This window comes from Hemibagrus wyckioides, linkage group LG05, assembly GCF_019097595.1.
Source record: "Hemibagrus wyckioides isolate EC202008001 linkage group LG05, SWU_Hwy_1.0, whole genome shotgun sequence".
Taxonomy (NCBI): domain Eukaryota; kingdom Metazoa; phylum Chordata; class Actinopteri; order Siluriformes; family Bagridae; genus Hemibagrus; species Hemibagrus wyckioides.
Window position 1 is genome coordinate 17,520,691 of NC_080714.1, and position 25,392 is coordinate 17,546,082.

Here is a 25,392-nt window from a genome sequence, read left to right on the forward strand (position 1 = left end):
TTTGCAGATTAGGGAATATTTTATTTAATTGTATTCCAGCAGAAGTGCATAGAAACATGCCTACATGATACAAAATGTTAAACAGCTTCACCAAGACACACATTATACAGTTTTATTAAGAGTTACTGCACAGTACCATACAAGTCTATACGAGAAGCCATTTCCCAAAACACAGACAGTAAAATCATAAAAAATAAAAATAAAAAATCATAGAAAAAATAATCTCTGTTTATGGTTTATACACAGATACCATAATGTGATATAATGCATTTGTGGCATGATTATGCTAACTCTATAACATATGCAATGGCCTAATATACTGTGCTACATAGAAGTGTGCTTTTATTTACAAAGAGGTTTTTTTTTAAATGTAGGGTTGTAGGTTAAAATAAAAACTAACATTTGTTTGGTTCATAAACATAAGGCAACTATGGCAGACTAATAAGAAATAAAAGACTAAAAGACTTCTTGCACCTATTTTAAAGACTATACTTTATATACTTCTGTCCATGGGTCAAAATATTAATTTGTTTCAATGATTTTCTCCAGTACATGACAGTAGGCACAGCGGGAACAGAATACAGCACATATATAGTAAAGGAGGTTTAGGTAGTCCAGTAAGGGTGCACGCACGCACACACACACACACACACACACAGTAATGATGCTTGGTCCCCTTTCAACCAGTGACATTATAAAATGAAGCAATAAACTGTTTGCATGTTTATTAATATAAAAAATGCTATTTTTTAATTAAATTTTGATTTTATAATATCCGTAAAATAATCAGAATCAAAATGTTAAAAGGAGAACAAACACCTTGAATCAAAATAACCTGAAAATGGCTACTCAAAGTAAATGATTAAACATTTTTCCAGACAGCTTCCTATGAGCACCTTCTTTCATTTCAGTGTGCTCTGCTGTCTCTACAGCAAACCTCTGGCATGATGCTAATCAGATACAGACCTGGAAATGTTATTCTTTATTCAAAACAAATCCAACCTCCCAATATGTTTGACAAGGAGGTTGACAATTTATAGAGCTACACCTACTACAGATTTATGAAACTTTCGATTGTTATTTTGGAAAATATGCAGTTTGCTGCAGGTCAGTGAAATTATCGCTCGAATGAGAATTATGATTTCCATAATGTCGTTGACAAAGTCACTTCAGATAAGATGACACACAGTACACACAAAGTTTGAATGTGCCTAAAATATTAAGTACAGTTGTCATGCAACAACATGCTGGGGTGCAGACAGGTGTGTTGTACTTTAGTGAAGGGGAACGTGTGTTGTGTGTACAACTGGGACTGCTGGATGAATGACTGGAGTCCAACAGACACAAATGGATAGTATCTCTGATGGATAGACTCTCTCCTGTTCATCTAATCATGTCACTTCACGTCATCGTAGTCACTTCTGTCTGGCCGTAGCTGGCAGTGGTTGTGAGGGTGTCTTTGCAAGTCTCTGCAATGTTAAAAAAAAAAAAGTGAACAGTGAAATCTAAGCTTCATCTCAGCCATGTGACCATTATATATATAACCACATAATTCCAGCTCAGTTCAGCTAAACAATAAGAGCCAGGTTTTTCAGACCCCAAACAGGTACTTGCAAGTTTGGTTTTATTTTTCAAAACCAGCCAAAAGATTTTTTGTAACACTTAAATTGTTCAGCAAACTTTTACTCGACTTTATGGTGAACAAAATAACATTATACTTCAATCAATTTAATTCTTTTTACCAGAACATGGGCATTTCATTCTGCCAGCAGAATGAAAATCGACTTATGGAACATTTTCAATCAGCCTAAGCAAACGAGTTACTTTATCACCACAAGATTAATATAAAATTAGTCAAGACACTGTTGGCTTTCAGTCTGAGATGTGTTTACCTCGGTTGGGATAACCTTACACAGAATTTTAGTGTTTGAAGGTAGCAGCTTCAAATTTTAGACGTTTATGAACAAGCAGGGCATCTTAGAGAGCAGAAATGGGTTTGATATCACTATTTGCTTTAAAGATATGAACATTTGTGGGGGAAAAAAATTCTGTATTGTTGTTGTTGATGTTTTTAATACTTATGAAAACTAGAAATTCTTCAAGCCCGAGAGTCTATTTTTATATGAGCAAAAGTACAGTCTGACATGACAAAGAAATTCAATGCTGAACATGGGCACCCTAAAAACTGATTTTTTTTTTTCCTCTGGTAAAAAGAGATAAATAAATGTAAAACCGGCTACATATTTGCAGTGACATATCTAGTAAATATCTCTATGTTAATATTATCATGCTGTTTCATTCAATGAGAATATTTCACAGAGAGTCCTCTCCATTTCTTCATTGCCCCAATACACTACATAATATAACAAGCATCAATGCAACCATATCCTTAAGCTGCTTTATTCACACACATTTTAACATTGTTGTTTCCAGTGGCTTTAACTGTTATGCTGAGCCAAGCAACTCAGATGTTGAAAAGATTCAATTAATGAATTTCTGTCACAGATGCAGTGTAGCAGATTAACTCAAGCAGAGTCATAAACACAATATTTTAATGAACTTTCAGCAAAAGAATCTGTTTAGATTTGCAAAGAGGCTGCCACTGTTCACCAAAAGAGTGGACACATCACTAACTGGAACAGACAGCATAAGAATTAGCTTGTTTACTGAGTCAACACACACTTTAATGGTCCTATTATGCATAGAAATAACACTCGGATATGCACGAGTGTTATTTTTTAATAAAATATCACAGCAAGATTTTGGCTGTAAAGCTGTGCAGTGGTTTCACGCCAACCGTCCACATGTTTTGATCTAAGAGTGTACACAGAGATACACCACAGTTCTGTGATTTAAACCAGACCCCTTTGGATCTCTCACACACCCAGCAGAATCCCACCATACAGTTCTTATTAAGGAAGCCTTGAGGCTCACCAACGCTGCTTATGAAAACCTATTAGCAGCAATTAGTGTATTAGAGGGATGTCACTGGGGACCAGGAGAACATCCGTAATTCACATCTGCTTGGTGGTGATGCTGCTGCTGAATTTCAGAACTGACTGTCTGCCCTGCCACATCATTATACTTCCAGCAAAAAGCAGGCAACCTAAAACTGACAGCGCCGCTCACAGCCAGACGCTAATCAGGCAGGTTTTATATATAGTATATAAACCAGATGTGAGTTATACAGTCAGCTCTGGAATTATTGTCACCCTTGGTAAAGATGGTTACAGATAGTTATGGAAATAGTGTTAATTAGCTTAAGCTCAATCTAAGGATGTTAATTCTATTTAAAACATCAACAGACAAAAAAAATTATCAAAAGATAACAAAGCAAAAGACTCTTGAATTTACTTCTACAATAAATGTCACAGTAGCAAATCATTGCAACCCTTACACCCTGGAGACCCTGTGTGAGTGAAACTCAATAGCAAAAACAGATGGATGACCGTCCAGGGTACTGTAAGCCATCATATTGAACAGCCTAGGTCCTGCTATATGTCAACTGACCAAGGAGAATTTCAGAGGGACAAATAACTTCAGGCCATTCCTTGGGATAGCAGCTCACAACAAGATCCTTCTGATGGCACAATGGAGGCAGACAAAGGAAGACTTCCAGCAGACACCAGTGAACTTATACTGGAAGTTAAATCCAGCAGCTAAGTCCTCTCACCTACACCTGTCGCAAGTGTGTGTAATTTAAAGCCAATGTGCTATTAGGGATAACACGCTGGACTGGAAAAGAACCTTTACAATAGACCCTTGCCTCACCAAAATACTGAGTCAGGCCTGAAGCTAACCAAATATAAAACCAGATTCAACAAAACATAAGTTGCATGTAACTCTTAGTTCATTTTCATTTCTTTTGTGCATTTAACAGTGTAGCCTTGATCGAATGCAGTTGCAATATTTTGACTAATCACATTTTCAAAATTTTATAGCTTTGTTTATTTCTCCTGGAGAAGAACCAAGCTTTAAAAATGGGAGCTGTGTGATGAATACTGATTGGTTATTTCATAATAGTGTCATCCTATGCATAATGTCTCTATACGGATGTGATTCAGTAAAAACAGGTGCTTGCAGACATCTTGAGGGTATTTGTTTATGACATATTGCACAGTACATTTGATAACGAACAGGGGTTGCCAGGTCTGTTTTCTCTTCTCACTGCAACACTTTTTTGCCCAAGGGTAATAATAAAAAAAACTATTTTTACTTTTTTGTGTGAATTGCTGCCCTCATTCTCTATACACATTTACCTCTCAAACACATATGTAATAGAAAACAATATACTTTTATGTTTAGAATTAGGTGGGGTTTTTTTTTATACTGCCACAATAAAAATTGCACCCTGTTACTAGTTAGTATTAAAAAATATTTGGAGTTAAACACTGGCTTTCAGAAAGAATGGAATTGTACTGGATATTTTTGATCAGTGGACTAGTTTACATAGTCTTAAATAGCTGTGGTAACCCTGGTGATGACATGTCTACTGATAAAACAGCATACAGAGAATTGGTCATGGAGCCTTTAATCGCTGTTCATTTTCTGCCGAGGCCACAGCTGCCACAGCTGCCATTTTTACTCAGAATGCATCTTTCTCAGCACTGGCAGGGGAAATTACACAGCTTTTCTAGTAGAGAAATCATCCATCACAACACATCTGTGCAGGTTGCTTGCCCTATGCATGAGTCTAGCATGAATGCTGAGAAAATGCAGCATGAAGAACAGTGCAGCACTACGCATGTTTTCAGCAGGAACTTAAATGAGTATGCTTATGCTGCACCTTCCTCAAAGACCACTGTACAAACACCTCGATCTAGCTGAATTCGTTTCACTGGGAGAATTCAAATTGCTTTTAATTGATATGGAAGCTGGCTCTATTAGTAAATCTCGCTTTATATAATTGCTCTTTACCCTCTCTTTTTAAAACATAATACTAACTGTACTGTATAGGTGCTTTGTCTGTTTGTTTGTTGAAACGTTGAATGCTGCTTTGTATGCTGTATCTTAACCAGGTCTTTCTTGAAAAATCTTAACAAGACTTTGCCTGGTTAAATAAAGGTTAAATAAATAAAACTCAAATAAACAGACACCACAGATATTATAGAATATTATTTATTGGTTTCTTATGTTTTAAAGTTAGAGGTTAGAAGTTACAGATTCAATTTTATTCAGTTTATTTGTATAGCGCCTTTAACAAAGGACATTGTATCAAAGCAGCATTACAGGAATATAGAAACACAGAACCAAAATTATAAAGTTTAAATTAAATTGCTATTTACCCCTAATGAACAAGGCAACGGTGGCAAGGAAAAACTCCCTGAGATTCTCAATTTCTGTGTGTAAATAATTCTGTGTTACTTACAAAGGGCAAGCTACTCAGTATTTTATACACTGATTATTTGGCTCAGTTGTGATGAAAGAGAATAAGAAAATGCTGGGTTCATGCACAGGATTGGGAAACATTGGTCTCCAATATCATTGTTTATAAATGTTTGTTCTCTTTTAATTATTTTAGTTTACAAAATGAGACATCTAGGAAGCAATGTTTCCTTAAGCAACAATTGTTCAGTGCAAAAAATAATACCTTAGGAGATAAAAACTTGAATAAAGGCAAATATTTTTTAAGTTAAAAAATTATGCATGATTATTAAGCATATTTCTAGATTTTTATACACATTTGAAGCATAACATTGTTATAACATTCTATTGTTAGATAATTTTGCTTATTTTTAGTGTTCATTTCGAGAAATAAGCCAATAGAATAAGACCATTTTAAGCTTTAAACTTAATGTTTATTTATATATATATATATATATATATATATATATATATATATATATATATATATATATATATATATATATATATTAAAAAAAAGCTTCAAAAGTGCTTTTTGCACTTATCAGCACTTATCCTTTATTAAAAACCTTCAAGCATCATTTCCAGAGACAGCCTTTCTACAGCCTATCAGAGTCTAGCCGATCAAGCTGTGAGGAGTGTAATGGCTCAGACGTGAATCAGACAGGCAAAAGAGGTCGACCTGACAGCACCGGGTAATAAAGAATGTCAAGTGAATGAGATGCTTTATGCACACACTTCTTCATCCTGCTTTTGCTGCTCATTCACTATTATATTGGATGTATTATATTACTGGTAATTAGCTGTATGCAACTACAATGTAGTTAGCATTCACCATAGGTTCTCTGTTCTTGGAAACTTTTTAGGAGACTAAGCAATCATATGGAGTTTATATAGAAACTGGTCAAATTTTATTCTATGCATTTATATGCATTCATAGTAGAATTTAAAGGTATATTAACTAGGTCCAATAGAAATAAGATGAGGTAATGTTCAATGTTTATGAGAAAATATTGTTAATTTGATGATAAGACGTGTATAAAGTTATAAACGTTTTAAAAATTAACAAATACACTTCTCAGACAGCAGTTTGATGGTTTGATGTGGCTGTAGGCTCTTGAACCCATAATGTCTATGCCACTTTTTTTTAAATTTATTAAAGGTTATTTCTCTTTAAGCCTGATTGGTGGTTATGCTCTGGTTTCTGTACCTGTACAGATGGTGGGGTCAGTGCTGCAGGAAAAGTCTCCAGATGTCAGGAGGAAGGAGGTACCCTCTTTCTTGCACTTGTCTCGTTTGTGTGAGCGGCGGAGGGACCACCTCTCACTGGGAGAGAGTGGCTCATCCTCTGATAGAGCTACATTAGCATCGCCATTCTGCTTTGAGTCTAACAAAAAACAAAGCAAACAAAGGACACAATTGTCCAGTTCAGTTTCTATGAATTTTTTATGGTTTCAGTGGTTGTCGAATGCACAATACAAGTGTTTTACCTGAACGGGTCCTTGCAATGTTTTCCTCAGGTGCAAGAGGGCATGTGTCACTTTGGGTGCTATTTCTATGCGAGTTGCTCTCAGATTTTCCAAATGAGGCAGAGTCCAGCACAGTGTCAGGGTTTCTGTGGTGGCGTTTCCTCTTCTTGGGCAGCTTTTGCTTTGCCATGGCCAGGGAGTAGTACATACCAAAATTGTTCACAATAACAGGGACTGGCATGGCAATGGTTAGAACGCCTGCTAATGCACACAGTGCACCAACCATCATACCCAGCCAGGTCTGAGGATACATGTCCCCATAACCCAGTGTGGTCATAGTGACCACAGCCCACCAGAAGCTGATCGGAATGTTCTTGAAATGAGTGTGGTTGTTCGTGTATGGATCATCAGGGTGTCCGCCAATGCGCTCTGCATAGTAGATCATTGTAGCAAAGATGAGGACACCAAGAGCAAGAAAGATGATGAGGAGGCAAAACTCGTTAACACTGGCACGCAGTGTATGGCCAAGCACCCTCAGCCCTACAAAGTGACGGGTCAGCTTGAAGATCCGCAGGATCCTCACAAAACGCACCACTCGCAAGAATCCTAGCACATCTGTGGCAGCTTTGGAGGACAGTCCGCTCAGACTAATCTCCAAGTAGAAGGGCAGAATGGCCACAAAGTCAATGATATTCAGCATATTCTTGATAAAGAGCAACTTGTCAGGACAGCAGATGATGCGCACCAGGAACTCAAATGTAAACCACACTACACAGATGCCCTCCACCAGTGTTAGTGCAGGATTCGTCACCACCTCCAGACTGAACACCACTTTGGTAGCATTGCCATCAAAAATCATTTCGGTACGGTTCTGGATTTCATTGAAGGCCTCATGGGTCTCAAGGCAGAAGTTGGTGATAGACACCAAGATGAAAAAGAGAGAGACAAAGGCAACAATCTGCAAGATAAAAAAATGACCATGTTACCACAAATGTTCTCTTCTCTAAGTAAACATATTAGTTACAAGAACACTTGCGGAACTAAGAAACATTAAAAGTGACAGTGAACATCAGTCTAGATTATTCTAATCAAAAACATCCAAAAACATCATCATAGTAAGGCACTTGAAAGGAAGAGAAAAGAAGAAGAAGAAGAAGAAGAAGAAGAAGAAGAAGAAGAAGAAGAAGAAGAAATTGGAGTAGCTGAATGGGAGGGAGTACATGCACATATAGAATACTTTCAGCATAGTACATAAAGTTTTTTGTGAAATATATGGAGGTTGGCAATGTAACTTTAAAACACACGTTATACAGCTATTCAATATAAACAATTGCTTTTTCTTGTACATTACAATGTGTAATGTAATACATAAGGTTTTGTGTGTAATATAGGAGATTATAATAATTATGTATCACATAGTGTTTCAATCAAAAGCTAGAAATGTCCACCACAAGGTGGTTTTAAGATCAAATTCCAATAAAACTGAGGAAAAAATCTGGGAAATCTACTAATGACAATAAGCCATGACAAGCAACATAATAAGCCATAACAAGCAATGACAAAATACACCATGCACCCGCTGTTCTTAAGACACAATGTCATCATTCAAACTAAAGCCCAATCTTATCCTGTCAAACAATTAATATTGTTTGACCTTGAAAATAGCAAAATAAACTAATACAAATGATACAAATATGCTGTGTGGAAATAGATCTCCATTAATTGGAACAATTGTGGTTTCCTCAGCTCAATTAAGCACAGCAGGCTGGCCTTCATTTCAGCACAACTACCATGATAAATACCACAAAGGGACAGACAAGTTAATAATCATATGAACAATTTAGGCATGAGAAGCCTGGGGGACCAATAAATCATTAGGTAATTAATTATCTTACAGATTATATCAAAATTTATCATTTAGTATTACGTTGCTTTATACTTTATACATAATATGCTGTCTGTTTTCACTCCTATTAATCCATTTTTACAGAGCCTTAATCAGACCAAAATCAGTACTCCAGCTTGGCTGCTATTTGATTTGTTGGATTTTTTACTACACATAATATAAGAAAAAAAATAGGGCTGAAAATTTATTCCTTGATTTGAAATATGACATTTGCTTGTATTACATTTGCTTAGAGATCCAGGACATATCACAATTCTGTAGCACTGCCCCTGTCCTTTGCTTCACCTTGCACCTCATAGTGCAATTAATCAGCTTGCTTGCCTGCAAATAATAAGACATGTTTGGGTCACTTCTGGGTTCGCTTGAAACCATGATTGCTGTGATCTTTTGCTCAAAATGAACAGTGAGCACCAGGGTTTTACACACAGTAAATACTGCATATGTAAAAGCACCAATGCACAGCTTTTTAAGCTGGCCTTGCACACTCCAATGAAACATTACATCCTATTCAAAAGACAGCATAATGATTATATTTGATGGTAAATGCTTGCTCTGACTAAATAATTCCACTAAGCAATATATTTACAACTGTAAATGAACATACGTTATTCTGTGTTGCATAGATTAATTGCACACATTGATTTTGATAACTGTTGTTGCCTAACCTGTGTGGCAGCCTACAGTATGTAACATGTTAGCTGGCATTAGTTACCTATATAGCTAGCTATGTCACCTACCCATAGATATAAGAACTAAAAAAAAAATTCAAGACTCCTAAGCAGGATAGCAAGGGAATGGCACAAGTAAGCTTGTAAGCTAGAAATGTTGGCTCCAGAGGAAGACCAGAATGCATTGTTTACCGAGACTCCTTTAGGATTAATATGCTGCCAACAAGACAGACACAGGCTTAAGTGGCATCTGTAAATATTGTAATATGGATGAAAAGGTAAAGGAGTTTATAATGTAAAATGGATATCTGACACCTATCCAAGAAACCTTTACAGACAAAGCTATATTACTAAATAGGTTAACAAACAAGAAACAGTTGTTAGCCAATTAGGGGAATACTAAAGGAAGGCAGGGATGAATGGGATGAATGAACAAAGAAGTAAAGGAAGAGAATCTGTCTGTCTAATGAGGATGACAATCCAACAAGCCAAGCACAGGGGCTCATTGTGATTAAGTTTGTTTGTGTCCTCATAGTGGAAGAATTCCAACCTCCAACCCTGTTTATATATACTTGTTTCATATAAAATTTTAATCCCTAAAAACTTATATTTAGCTAGGCAAGGAGCTAGCACTTCAGATCACAAGGTCAGCAGAAAGATATATATATTGGAGATATACACCGATCAGGCATAACATTATGAGCACTGAGAGGTGAAGTGAATAACACTAATCTCCTCAACATGGCACCTGTTAGTGGGTGGGATATATTAGACAGCAAGTGAACATTTTGTCCTCAAAGTTGATGTGTTAGAAGCAGGAAAACTGTGAGGGCTAGACGACTGGATCAGAGCATCTCCAAAACTGCAGGTTCCAGTTAACAATTACTATATATCAGTGTAGCACTTTATGTAATTTCTATATCCCCTGAAAAATACACAGAATTTAATAAAGCCAGAATTAGAACCATACTGTGTATATTCTCAATTACTTGCATACATTTGCATTATTTATAAGCAGTGGGAGGAAAATCTACTGGGACAGAATAACCTTTATTAATTATAAGCCTACAAAATGCAATGACTGAAAATATGACACATTCATTTAACAGACTTTGCGTAATCCCCATAATCTTTGGTAGCAGGTGTTCTCATCGTTTCTTAAACTAGGTTAACTTCTAATGGGAACATAAAATGGAATCGCCTTCTTCTCGTATTTGGAGAGTACAACTATCTCTGTGTTACAATTATCTAAAACCTTTACAGGTGAAATCCAACCACTATATGTAGTTTTTAGAAGAGTTTACAAATATATGAAAATGATACACACTACATTGGGATACACTAAATATAAAATACACTTTTATATTAATCTTATATATCTGATAAGATATAATAATATAATTTACTAAGGAAATAAATAACACAAGACTGTAATATGTTGCCTAACCTTTGCAATCATTTATGTTCTCTTGTGTAAAATATATTTTTAAAAATGTTTAGCAACATTAGCAACAAATTACAGCTGTCCTGTACCGAAAGATAACCATATGCTTAACCTCAGCAACTAGAAGGAAACCTTTCAGCTCTTTTAATTTTTTGTAACTTTTTGTATTAAATAAAGTCTTAAAAAGTCTAAATAAAGCAGTTTTTAGGGGGTGAGAAACTGGTTTCCACACACAGACAAGCCGAATGTCTCGATAACTGTCATGTATTTCTACAAGTATCTGGTTCCCACAAATATATGAAGACATGTCCAAACACACCAACACACACAAACACAGACACATACACACACAATAAGGACAAGACTGACATGTCCTGGTGTATCTAATCTAGACACATCAATAGCACTACTATTGTAACATCCACAGCAGAGGCTCCAGACGTGTGTGTGTGTGTGTGTGTGTTAGTCTACAGACAAGGCTACACACTGTCTCCCATGGCAGCTGTTCATTATGCCTCACTCAGTCTTTGGAATATTACCAAGCAGGTTTAGCACCTGTTGCTCATTCTGGGATTCCTGCTCTGTTAATAAGATTGGCCCAATCTGAGTTAGACTTCTGGGAAAAACAATATCCAATATCACTCAAATGCATTAGCCCTTTCAACCCTGCTGTCTAGCCAGCAGGATAAAATTCCACTCATTTACAGCATTACTGCTTCTCAGCTCCCTGAGCAACCAGGACACAATTTGAAAACACAATTGTACAATTGTACATGATACACAATATAATACTAGTTAATTATCTTCACATTATAACAGAAAAATGGACAGGTTGTCTTACATCTTGTGCATAGCTTGCTATATCATTTTGTTTTTGAGTTTGCTTGTATGTGAAGTGCAGAATGGTGATAAAGACACCTTTAGGCCAAATTTAAGGTTATCCTTATTGGCTTATTAGTTGTATTTTGTAACCTGTGCTCCCAACATAAGCAAACTCTTGAATACTCAAACTACTGCAGTGTACACTTGTAAAACAAAGGGGGAAAAAGTTACCGGGCAAGTCATCCCATCTGCTCAGGGTTTTTATTGCTTGTATAAAAATATATCCTACAATACAGCAGATCTGCAAATCCCCAATAGACCTGTGTGTGTGTGTGTGTGTGTGTTTGGGGAAAGGGGTTGAATGGAGGTACACACAGTAAACAGCAACAGGGTAAACAGACAGCACATTTTTCAATAAAACCCTTTTACAAATCCTTTGAATAATGTCCTTTTACAAAATATTAAACGTTTTCATTGTAACTGTTAATCTGTCTGTGTCTGATGTGGGAGACCAGGAAACAAACAGCTGTTTTAATCATTTTCTAATTATCTTTGCCAATACAAGAAACCATAAATTTGGGAAGTAGGTGTGGCAGTGGGGGTTGTTTTTTTTTTTACTCTTTGTAGTCAACTAATATGCACTAAGAACTAAGCTGAATTTTTCACATTAATAGACTCAAAACATTCTCCATTTACCCTGACAAATAGTGAGGACACTGCTCCAATGCTTCTTTTTTTATTTTATAGGTGGAATCACTGAAGATGAGAAATTTGTTGATTGGCTTATATGTAATTTATTTATGATAAAAAAAAAGAAGCATCATCTTTTGCCATGGTATTGAGTGAATTGAATTGAATTGAAATGAAATGATCACTTGTTCTAGCATAGTTCAGAGCTCAAAATATGTAAAGGTCTGCTACAGTCATATAAATATTTATTTTCTGTATTCCATCTTACCCTTCAACCCCATCCCACACACACAGTTTGAATACCTCTGCTTCAGAATGTCAAGTGACTGATACCAGTCCACTTACAGATAAATATAAAGTCTAAAAGAAACAGAGTTTCATGTGGTTAAAGAGGTACTAGATGACAAGATTAAAGACAAAATCTGTGATCTGCTACTATATAACTTCTAAAAAGGTCAATTTAATAAATATCTGATCTTACCACAGCTTTATTAATAATAAAGGACTTTCATCAGTGTTCAGAGTTACTACAGAACTAATACAGTATATCTACACATGCACTACATTGCCAAATGCATGTGGACGCCTGAACATGGTATCCATATGTGCTTAATTGTGTTCCAAAAGCATGAAAATTATGCCCCTTCACACTTCTAGGAAGGTTTTCCACTAGATTTTGGAGTGTGGCTCTGGGGATTTGTGCTCATTCAGCCACATGAACATTAGTGAGATCAGGCACTGATGTATGGTTTGGAGGTCTGGGGTGCAGTTCACTATCCAATTGAGTTTTCAGGGGTTGAGGTCAGGGCTCTGCACAGGCCAGCTGATTGCTTCTAAAGCAACCTTGGAAAGCATTGTCATGCTGGAACAGGTTTGGGTTAGACTCCTTAACTGCAATCATAATACTGCAGCATAGAAAGACATTATTAGAAAATCATGTGCCTCCAACTTTAAAAGCAAAGGTTTGGGCCATATATTGGAAAACAGAAGTAAAACATATTTTTTCATTTAAAACATATCATGCACAAAAAGATTTCTTTAATGCAGCCAGCAAATCATGAAACTGTAAGAGTTATAATTAGAATTAATAATCCTATAATATACGTACTATTTCACACTTAAATGGCAATTCATTATTTTTAAAGCACATTCTATTTACAAAGTCCAAAACATACATTTCAGTGCTTACATCTGTTAGACAGTTGTGCAGGACTTAATACTGCTCCTCGCTCGAATACTGACATTAAGCCTTGGTGATAAATAGCTTGGCATCATTTCGTCATTTCTTCAAACACAATATAGGAAATAAAAATAATCTGCTGAATCAGATCTTCTATATTGTTTAAATGGCAGATAACATTGGAAGAAATTGTATTTGAAATCAATAAAGGTTTTTGTTTTTGTTTTTTCTGCTGTGGATAATGTAATGTTCTTCTCCTGCTTTTGTGAATCAATTTGCCATTTAGACCACCAAATTGTGCGCAATTATGGAAAATGTATCTGAGTGGTGAGTTAGGTGAGAGCTATTAGTCCAGATTTTATCTCAGTTATGATGTCAGTACTTTGCTTGAAATCCTATTTTGGTGTATTTTTTTATGTTTTGCAGGACTCAGTTTCAATTCTGTGGTAATGATTATTATTAGAAATGTCATTATTGTACTACAATATTTAGTATGTTGCCAAAATATAAAATATTAAACAAAACCTTCAAAATAATTTAAATGAACTAAACACACTACCATACCAATATTTTGGTTGCCTAAAAAACAGTCCACCAAATGAAATATCAGGCTCTTCACTGGGAAAAAAACATTAGTGAAACTGGGGGATTACCAGAAGAAAGGCAGGATACAACCTCAGCTTTTGGTTTACCTAAATGCTGAATGGTTTATTCCAGTGCTAAACAGTCAGGGCCAGGCCTCCCACAAGCTTTTCCAAAGTACTCTGGGATTGATGGTGACAAGCTCCTGGTATACCAAGAAGACACCAATGTGCTCATAAAAGGCCCTTCTGAGAACTAATCATAACACACTGTACACAAAGGACTTTTCAGGCATCTGTGTGTGTGTGTGTGTGTGTGAGAGAGAGAGAGAGAGAGAGAGAGGAGGGCAGGAGGTAAATGACACAGGGGATTGCTGTATGTGTAGTTACGTAATTGCCATCAATGCATCAATGCAGCTGTTCGTATCATCGTACTATTTCACATGAAAAGTTACCAGCATTCATCTTATACTTAACAATGTTGTCCTTTTATATAACTACATACAACTAATGCATTATAAGTTACATTATTTCCCTCCTCTTTAGAAGGGGAAGATACTAAGGCTTTTTTTTCCTATGAAACCACCATGCTTTTTAAACTAGCTCAATCCCATTAACACTCCTGTCCGCTGTGGGACATCATGATCGGTGCTCCAGTGGGGCTGTAATTAGCACTTGTTGCGGTTCCCATTTAGACCGCTAGGGGTGTGGACTCGAATGAACAGCAATTATGGATGAGATAGATAGATAGATAGATAGATAGATAGATAGATAGATAGATAGATAGATAGATAGATAGATAGATAGATAGATAGATAGATAGATAGATAGATAGATAGATACTTCAATTGAACATTTCTGTCAAATTACCAGCATTAGTATCTGCTTATAATGACGCACACTGCAGCTAGTATAAAACTGTTCACTATTTTTTAGCCTTCAGGGACATATGGAAATATTTTTTGTGACATCTACAATTATGGACATATGTTTGCTTACTCCATGCAGATTTTTTTATTTTTATTTTGTACTGCTATTCAGAAGTAACATAAAATAATAACATTTTCCAGAAGACAAAATAATTTACACCTATCCTGTTCAAAAGTTTACAGCGCCCTGAGTCTTAATGTATTGGGTTCCCTTCTTGAGAATCAGTGATTGTTTGCATCTTTTATAATAGTTGTGTATGAGGTCCTCAACTGGCCAAACTGTGAAAAGATGTCAAAATCATATAGCTGCTGTTGGAAAGGGGTCAAATATACCTTAGATCCTGGAAAACCAAATTAGGTACAGGAACTACAGGATATTTTCTGAAGAGCAAGAGCAGTTTAGATGATCAGGACAAACAAGTTAAGAATCAAGCAGATATCAACTTTTGAACTGGTTCATTTGGGTAGATTCTATTATTATTTTGTCTTGTTGACCATATGTGAATATCTGCTATGTGAAACAGCTTACGTACATCTACTTAATATAAATAAGCATTTTTAAAGATCCTTCTTATTTCTTTTATTATTCTCAGTTTACAGATTCTACAAGGGGTATGTAAACTTATCAACACATATATTGATATACAATGTCATGACATTGTATATCATCACCTATTATCCTATTCATAATCCAGAATAGCCAGATCAGGTGTGTTAAATTGGTGCTGAAAGCTCATATGAGTGATATCTGTTTTTCAGGATTCTTTGAACTGAGAGCTGCTGCTGCCTCTGTAAGGCCTCAGCCTGGTTTAGATGTAATCTTGCTCGTTGATTACTGAAAATGGTCTGTGAAGACAAACTAATCTACACATCAGAAGCTGCACCGCAGGGTGAATTATCACAACAGCTATCAGTTTGAACCGAGTATCAGTTTGAACACAGTAACAATTAAGGGCAGCGTTCATATGGCTTCACAATGACTACAAATGGCCCTATGGGATCAACATCCCCGAAAGCAGAAGTTATCAAATAACTCATGGAGAAATTAGACATTAGAAATGATAATGACATTTACGTGAGTTTGCAGGAAGCACTTATGTAGTTGTTGTGTTACCAAGAAAGCTTAAGCATTGACACTCAAGCATAACTCCTCAGACATTCCTCAATGCATCATCAAAACCAAAGAAACTGCAAAGTTATATTCAAGTATGCACTAATGTTTGCTATAAAGACTGTTTAAAGTGGCTGTTAGTGACCCATACTGCCTTATGGTATTGAAGACATTGTAATCTGTTCCTCTTAAGGTGATTCTTACATATGTGAGACCATTAACCTCACTTCTCCTAGGTACCTAAAGCACTCTGAGCACACAATATAGATGTGGAGAGTAAATTGCCAGCGGATATTTACATTGTGGTCATATGGATCAGTTTTAAGATCCTGTCTTCTACGCTCCAGTTCTCCAGTCTGATGTAGTAGTTTAGAAAAAGCATAAATTTAACTACTCAAAGATGCAGCAAAAGCATCTGGCATTAGTGAACACTATAGTCCTTTATAAGAACTTAAATCATGTCTCATAGGACAGTAAAGCTAGGGAAATTCAGGCCCCTTTCATAAAAGCAACCTGAAATGTTAATTTGGATTTGGATTTAGATCAGACCAAAGAGGTTTTTTTGATGCCTGCAAATGAAATGCAGCAGTCTATTCATTCCTTTATTGAATGAATTGAATGAATGAATCAAGCGCATAACTGACAGGAACAGACACCTGCAAGCAGAGAGCAGCCAAAGAGAGAACGCTCCTCGTGCCTTAGCCAATTACCCAGCTAGTGATTAATTATGGCTGAGCCACAGCAGGAACACACTAATGATGAGGTAGAGCTACAACACACACACACACACACACAAAGTAATTCTTTCAAACTGTAGCACAAGTTAACAGAGTGGATCCAGATCACTTAAATGAGTCACAGAATGGTTAAAAAAAACCAGGAAGCTCATGTCTGAGCAGTGACATTTACCATAGCTCTGCATCATAGCAAAGTGCATGTCAAGGAGAAAAAATACACTCATTTCTATAATAGATGTAGATTGTACAGCATTAACAGCACAAGTGATGTGTGGGAGTTCTGCTGTCTAGAATCACACTGAGCTCTACATGTGAAGATTCAGAATGTCAGTTTTATAGGCACTGCTTTAAGTAAAGCCTGAACTGAAATTTATCACTGCAAATCAGTTCATCCCTGGACGTGGATTGATCTGCATGTGGAAAGCTCATACCCAATAGTACCTTTTCCCTTTCCCCTCTCTCCTCAGATGCTACACTTCTTAGCGATTATCCTCCTCAATTCTGCTCCTAACAGCATTAGCCATCCTGAGAAGAAGCTATTCAGGAAACATTAGCCCTCTGGCTGATAATGCTCTGAGCAATGACGGGAGACGGCCACAGACCACAGGAGGCAAACTAGCCTAGACCATGTTAGTGTCCAAGGTCCACTGGCTCCATAACATTAGAGACATTAGAATGCATTATACAATGTTGTGTATATCATAAGAGCTTTTTAGCTAAAGCAGAGGGAGTGTATCTGCTTGACCCCTCCCTTCCTGAAAGGCTTGTTTTCAAGATGAGCCTAAAGAGAAATGTCCTGGCTTGGCCATATTTGGAGTTGCCTTAGGCATGCATAGTGAGAGGTGAGAATATGACTTTTGGGGTGACTTTCGCAGTAATCAGACAGGTGCACAGGCGTCAGGTCTGTCTCAGTTAAACACAATTTAGACTACATATTTAAGCCCATTGTTGATGTAACCTTATTATATCATACAGAAACATGTTATGGATAATGTAAAGACACTAAAAATAGTAAAAAAAAAAAAGGCATTGAAGGGCATTATGGAATATGTAGATATGACATTACAAATTAATTCATTAATTAAATGAAGTATCTAGAGGCTAAGATTTTTGGTATGCTCACAGCAGAATAGAGGAGACATCTTCTTCATCTGAGACTATACTTATCCAAGGTCTGAATTTTATATGACACATTGATAATTAGAATTAAATTAAGAACGTCACTGAGATCTAATGTGAGCTGTAGCTGAAGCAGATGACTGCAGTGTCAGCTTGTCCATTAGCCTGTTACATGGACAAAAAAAACTGTGACCAGTTTATTCACTTCAGCCTTTTTTATTCCCGCCTCATGTTCACGCTTTCTGCTGCTGTCAGTAGTAAATATTAAGCTTTGTGTGAGTTCATCAGGCAAAAAAAATAGGACGTGCTATTTCCTAGGCTGGCAGCCAATAAATGTGAGTGGAACCAATATTGTTTAATTGAGAAAATTGCAATGATCTTGTGTTTAACATTACTATTATTATCCTGAATAGGATCCTTTCCACAATTAGTCACTATATATGACTACTATTAGATATTTATTTGTATCTGTGCCTCTCACTCATATATTACCATATACTATAAATCTATATTAAACTCTGTTTATTATTTCAGTTGAAATCAAATGAGAAAAAAGCAATCTTATATAAGTCGTATATGGAGATAATACCCCCTGCCATACTGTGCATAAATACAGACTGTGTGATTCATTAATTGGTTTAAGAATGGTGAAATGATAAAGAGAGAAACAGAAAGCAACAGGGAAGATAAGACAGTAGTATGGATTGTGCTGTATTGCAAATGAATGCCATATCTAAATTAAGTTGAAAGAGATTATGTAAACTTGATATCTAAACAATTAATTATGTGAATTATCTTTGAATCAAATAAAGAAAAGATTTTAAACCGCAACTAGTAAAACTCATGCATGTTTAGTGTGCATTTACAGTTACAGAGATACATTAAAACAGATTCATAACCCACACTAAGACATGGCATTTGATCCAAATTGAGTCCTTCATGATTAATGTTAGCTTAAGCGCTATAGTCTGTAGTGCACTTTATATACAAGTGCATGTAGTATGTAAAGAGTTTATATTTATATATACAGAGTATATAAAGAGAGACTTTATATACAGAGTAACAAGCCCAGCCAGGTCACACAACTGGCCACCAAAGTTTCCACAGCTTACAGCATGAGAGAACTGAACCAGCTGTTAAACTGCAGTAATAGTTGTAAAGGTTATAATCAACAGCAGTTCTCAAGGAAAATAAATATGCACAAGCTACAATTTGGCTTCAGGAAGACTTCACATAAATCAAGTTAGCTGTCCAATCACCTCAGAAAATGTGTTCTACATCTAATACCTTAAAATGCATTAGACTCATTTGATGTAGTGCTCAGATTGGGCAATTTAATGTGGTTGAATGCATTCAGGCAGCCTCCAACCTTGTGTACAATGTGAACAAGTAAGGGTGATGTATTTGGGTTGTTTTTTTTCTTGTAAATTCTACAGCTTTTCCATGCAAACATAAACTATCCTCGACATAATAACAATATTAATATTTAAACTGATTTCACATTTGGCAATAATAACATTTTATGGATTTTTTTTTTTACAATTTAAGAATATATTGACACTTGGAGCACCAGCATAGTGCACTGGCGAGAAATGTGGGTATATCATATAGATGTACTGTACAGGCTCTGATATAATGAGAGATAATCTTAATGATTTCATGACATTACTGTATAGGGGCCATACTGTGCCCACTCAGTTTATCTTGATCTGACTCATAAGTTGAGGTGGGCAATATAACATCTGATCATTTGTACATTCAAAGTCCCAGCAAAACAGTAGCATTGTATTAAATTCTTTCTCTCTCTCTCTCTCTCTCTCTCTTTCAGTTGTGGTCAAGCAGAATTCCAAGAGTGCTTATATTAAATATAACTGCACTGGGACAGTTGTGTTAGTAACATTATCAGCAGACATGGCAAACAATACTTTACAGGAATATAACTTTTGATTTAAAATATGAAAACAGGGCAGATGAAGATGAAAAGTAAGCAGGGACACATGATTTTACTTGAAGCATCTTTAACAGGAATGTAGAAATCAATGTGACTTAGCTAGCCAGTTACCCGACAATTTATAATGTGAGTGAACTTCTTTGGGATCTATTTGTACTAGCGGAGCAAAAATAAACAGAACATTAGGCCACATTGTGTCCGGAATATCACTTACTTACTTGCTTAGTATTAATTTTTTGTGTATTGAACTGTTGTATAAAAGTAACATTACACTTGCAATCATGTGGTTATACTGGCTATAAAAACCAAATCAAAGACTGGCCAATATTCAGTACAGCCTCATGATAGTAACTGGGTTGTTGCTTAAATATCAAATCAACTGTGTTCAAGTTCCATTCAGTCTGCATTTATTTAAAAATAAAAGTTTTTAAAAATATGTATCAGCACATCACAGCAGCATGTATTGTGACATAATTTCTAACAATGTCAACATTATATCATCGTATTTCACAGCCCTGCCTCATGAGTATCCTTTAAGCTATTGCATGCCCTCACTGACTGTCGTCTTACTCCCTCCCTTCTTACGTCTTAATTTACCATGGGGAGAGCTCCATGCTCCAAAGGCCAATGTAGTGGCTTCACCAAGGGCATTTACACTCACGCAGGTCTTGTTGATCACAAACAAAAATCAGTTAACATGAATATAATTCTTCAGTAACTGACATGTATGAGTATGTTAGTCAGCATTTATAATGCAAATCCAGTTGAGTATCATTATGATAACTAATAAATAGTCATCTTATATGTTTCATTAGTTTCTGAAGCAATGTGTGCTCTGCATGTTGCAATGTTGTCTTCTCCAGGTGTTACTGTCGGTCTGTGGTGACTTCTGTATTGCGGTTGAAATCTAATATTAAACACATCTTAGTATGGTCATTTCAGACAGTGTTAGCTATTTTTCTATAGGAGCAGCTGTATCACACCACCATGGTTTGGAATATGTTCCTATAACAGCACAATGGTTACAGTTTTAATTCATTTAGGAACAAAGGGCACTTTTGATCAATTTATAGTTATATTTTAATGTTACAGAACATCTGCAAGACAAATTAGTTCATGTTATTCTGCACTCTGTCATGGTGGAAAACTTTGACTATTGCAAAGCATCGGCACAGATACTTCTTTACATAAACGTGGCCTCAGAGAAAACGGACCCTTTTTCATGATTAGGAAGACATGATGATTTTTTACTTTGTCATTCTTTTTAATCTGCTTTTAATTAAATTCTGATTGTGTGAAGCATTTGTCAACAAAATTAATAGAAAAAAAATAAATCAATAAAATGAATTTCCTGATTTGAGTATTCAACCATGCTGTGGCATTATATTTCAGCAACTGCCTGAAGGCAGAGTTACACTAACCTATCAGAACCATATTAGACCATTATTTCTATCCAGTATGAATCATTGTGAGGCAGTTTAATTGGTATAAGGTTGTTTACAATACAAATGTTTTGGAAGGTTTTGGCACATGAACACCACCTAACAGTGTATATGTTTCTGTCTTCTGTTTGTCGTCTAGTCTGACGCACACCCAGGTACAGATCATGAAAATGGTTTGTGCTAGGGTGCTACCAAAAAAATTAACCTCAGACTCTTTCTACCCACACACGCCTAAGTCCAATCTAAATATAAATATTGACAGTCAAGCACTCATACTAACCTGCCACTTATAGCATTATTTCAACACTGGTACAGACATTATGTTGATTCAAACCAATTTCTAACTTTCCTCTCGTAATTATGGCACCAAAGTTTTCTTTTTGTCTATACCTAAAATAGACAACTCAATGTAAACTATGAACGTGAACAAACACTGTAAACATAATATAAAATATATACCGCTAACTCCAAACATGACCAATACTAACACATACATGTGCAATTCATTTATTTTATATTAATATGTTTTTCAAGTTAAATGTGACATTAAAAACATAAATCTGAGCTCTAAGACTTTGCTGATGTCTACTTTTATACAAATACCATATCTTTTTCTTTTCTTTTCTTTTGGTGGAGTTTGGGCATTTGCCATGTACTACATTAATTATAATAATCTCCTATAATTAACCTAGGTACACTATTTTTAGTGAAACCGTAAGTGCAAGGGATATTGCACGACATGTGTTGCTGTTATGATTATTCATCTGTTTATCTTCAGTAATTTCGTTATCGCAGCCAGGGTCACAGTGGATCTGAAGATGTTAATTATAATGTAGTGAATTCATGCAACCGGTCAAATGTAAGCACTGTAATTTGCATGTCATGTAAAATATACATTTATTTTTAGATTTTTTTCACAGTGTAAAACAAGAGACAATTTTAGGACCTTGATGAACGAGCTATAAAAAGTTTGTCTTGTACATGCATTGTTAGATTTGCTACTTTCTAAATAGTACAGCACATCTGACTGTGTACAGAATCTGTGAAGGACTGATATGGAGCTTTGGTATTGTGTTCATCTCATTCACTGTTATTCTAAAGCAAAACTGGCAACGCTGCTTCCTAATCTGGAATAAGGTACAAAATCTAATATGTACAACATAAAATATATAGTCAAATCTTAGAAATATAAGATAGATGTGAAGAGTCCAGTTTAAGTTTAAGTTAAGTTTAACCAAGTTTAACAGTAAATTGAACGCTGTTTAGGGCTATACCTGTTGCTATTGACTCTTTACGCACGGGACGCATGATGTAGTATGAACTTAAACCTTAACGAAGCCTTTATATTCTTATGTCTAAAGGGTCAAAGCAACTACCAGCCTACTCTGAAAATATTTTGTCTTTCTGTGGTTTAAATTAATCATTGATGTCAGTTTGTTATATGGCAAATGATGACTCCTATTAGACATTCATGACCTGGATGACTGAACACCGGCCCTGAGTGGACTAAGGACTGGGTTTTTGAAGGATTGTGCTCTTACCCTCGCAGCGCGGGACGAGTACGGGTCCTCGAAGAGAGCCCAGATTTTGGGCTGCCAAACTTCAAAGCAGCCTCTGGAGCGCTCTGGACAGTCTTCGATACCGAAGCGCCGCGGTACATCCCGATCATCGTCGGCATCCTCAGGATCGGGCGGCTCAAAGATATCCAGCGCCTCCTCAGCATCGCGGTGCTGCCGATAAGTCATCCAGCAGCATGGCTCAACATCTGTCTCATCGATGCCCCAGAAGGCGAGCTCCTCCTCGAACAGCGGGCCACACACGTCCGCTGGGCAGTGTAGCTTCCCGGTTCGGTAGTAGTTCAGCACGTAGGCGAAGATGCCCGGGTGCCTGTCGAAGAAGAACTCGTTGGTGCCGGGCGTTTGTCCTGTTTCCGCGTTGGCGTCCAGCTGCGCTTCCGAATCGGCTAGCCAAGCGAGGCGCGTGCCCGGGATACTCCTAAGCGTGCTCTTGTATGTCTCGTGGCGCGTGCCGCCAACGTTCAGGATGATCTTGTCCGAGTCCTCGGCCCTGGCCATCTCTTCCTTCAGACATGATTTGGACGGAGGTTTGTTGCCCGACTTGCGCCCGCGGTAAGACGAAACACACACCGAGCTGATCATAGATTTGGATGGAGAGGAGAGCCGCCGGTCACTCCCTTAATCTGATTTAGAGCATCACAAGACAAGTGGAACTAGTAGAAGGACTTGCTGTTATCAGCACCGGTGTCGTGAGTTCGACATAACGGTCGCTAAGGCCTCGAAGACATAACAACCCACCTGTTATCAAAGAACATCGCCTGCAACACAACCAGACGCACGAGATCAGCATGGAAACTTCGGGTTGTTTCCACACAACATGTTAATGGTCTAATAATCTTATGGCTGTGACACAATAACATTAATGTTTTTTTTGTTTGTTTGTTTTTTTAAAAAGGCAAATACCTCAGCCAAACAAATGCATCAAACGTCCATATACGGACATTTCACGACCTTCGGCTCAAATGCCGCGACAATGTATAATCCGTTTAAGTAAAGCAGAGATATCGGCGCGTGTGAAACTTTAACATAAATAGTTCCCGCGCATCCTTCCAGTTTTACGTTTTAAAGTGTCTGAGCAACTTGAATAAAAAAAAAATCATAAAGGACGCTCACCTGCATTTTGCATTGTCTCTAAATACCCAAAGGATGTGTCGAAGTTCTAAGAAATGCTCTGATTGCGATCACCAAGATCTTCTTCAACCTGCGTAGTGAAAGTCTTCTATGGTTTGGTGTTCAGTCTGTGTTGAAGCAGAAGGATTGAGTCGATGGCAGTTTGTTGGGTTTGAGATCTGTTGCATCTCCTCAAGTATCCTCCCTCAGCACAGCCCCAACCCAGAGGGACGGATTGAGCAGCGGCTTAACTCTTTCCCTCCTGTGTGGAAAGGGAGAATTAACATTAACCACTGAAATGTATAATAAGAAGTGTAAGGATCATCTCCGACACCTATGTTTATGAATCAGTGATGAACTTGTAGTCAAATTTATTGAAAATAAAATAATAACCAAAATATGTTAGGTGTCTGGAGCAGTAATTCATTGGCTTTTAGACAGATTTTGGTGTTTAAACCACCTCCTCCTTTTCTTTTCCATCTCCCGTATTTAATTAGATTTTTCTTCTTCATCTGCCCATTGAGCAGTCCCTGTCTTGGGCCATGGCGCCATGAAAATGATCCTGCAAATGAAATCCGATTTAATTAAACCATGGAATAAATGCAATGCAAATTAAAATGAAAACAGGGGGAAACAGATACATAGAAAAAAGAGATGAAGAGTTTGGGGAGCACGAATAGGTTTAAACCTGGTGAAATGTAATGTGTGGAAATTTGCAATGGAGAAAGCATCTGCTCAATCTAGTTTAATAGAGAGTTTTGTACAGTTTATAAAAAGCGTGTGTGTTATGTTCTTGCAAGGACAGGGATATCTGACTGTTTTGACTGCCTGGAAAACTGTTTATTTACAGAGAGAGAGAGAGAGAGAGAGAGAGAGAGAGAGAAACATAACTAAAATATTTGGTACCTCTCCAAATAAAAAAAAATGCAACAAGTAGCCTGCTTCTAATATTTCTACTAAAATAGAGAATTATTCACTAATCTGGCTAAGAAGGTATGTCTAAATTGTCCTACAGTGCCATCTAGTGTATAAAATAAATATTTCAGGATTAGTTGTGATTTAATTTCAAATGGTTTGGTTGAGGGAACCTATAATAAATATGTGACATTTTAGATTATCTTTGAATATAATTCGACATTGTTATTTTCTAAATTGTGCAAATTGCCATTCATTCATATTCAGTAAACAATTTAGGTTCTTTTCGCTTTAGGTCAAGGTCACAGTGGATCCTGGAACATTGGGAGTAAGTCAGGAGAAATGCAAGTCCATCACAAGGCACCATACACACATTT

General features: G+C 36.7%; 1 protein-coding gene across 2 annotated transcripts; it reads right to left on the minus strand.

Annotated features, from left to right (window-relative positions):
- kcnc4 (potassium voltage-gated channel, Shaw-related subfamily, member 4) lies at positions 1-24,303 on the minus strand. Of its 2 annotated transcripts, none has more exons than XM_058389240.1 (5): positions 24,130-24,303; positions 22,955-23,748; positions 6,855-7,791; positions 6,575-6,751; positions 1-1,469 (listed from the first exon to the last, which is right to left on the minus strand). In XM_058389240.1, the coding sequence occupies exons 2-5, from the start codon at positions 23,570-23,572 to the stop codon at positions 1,402-1,404; spliced, it is 1,800 nt and encodes a 599-aa protein (XP_058245223.1). In that variant the 5' UTR covers positions 23,573-23,748; positions 24,130-24,303; the 3' UTR covers positions 1-1,401. The 2 variants fall into 2 exon arrangements, with proteins under 2 accessions (XP_058245223.1, XP_058245222.1); XM_058389239.1 differs by having other exon boundaries at positions 24,104-24,303.
- Positions 24,304-25,392: the final 1,089 nt, after the last annotated feature.

Coding starts and splice junctions, on each gene's coding strand:
- kcnc4 (XM_058389240.1), bottom strand. CDS start 23,572: ATGATCAGCTCGGTGTGTGTTTCGTCTTACCGCGGGCGCAAGTCGGGC. Junction 7,792..22,954: donor ACTCGTCCCGCGCTGCGAGG/GTAAGAGCACAA, acceptor TTTATCTTGCAG/ATTGTTGCCTTTGTCTCTCT. Junction 6,752..6,854: donor CATTGCAAGGACCCGTTCAG/GTAAAACACTTG, acceptor GTTTTTTGTTAG/ACTCAAAGCAGAATGGCGAT.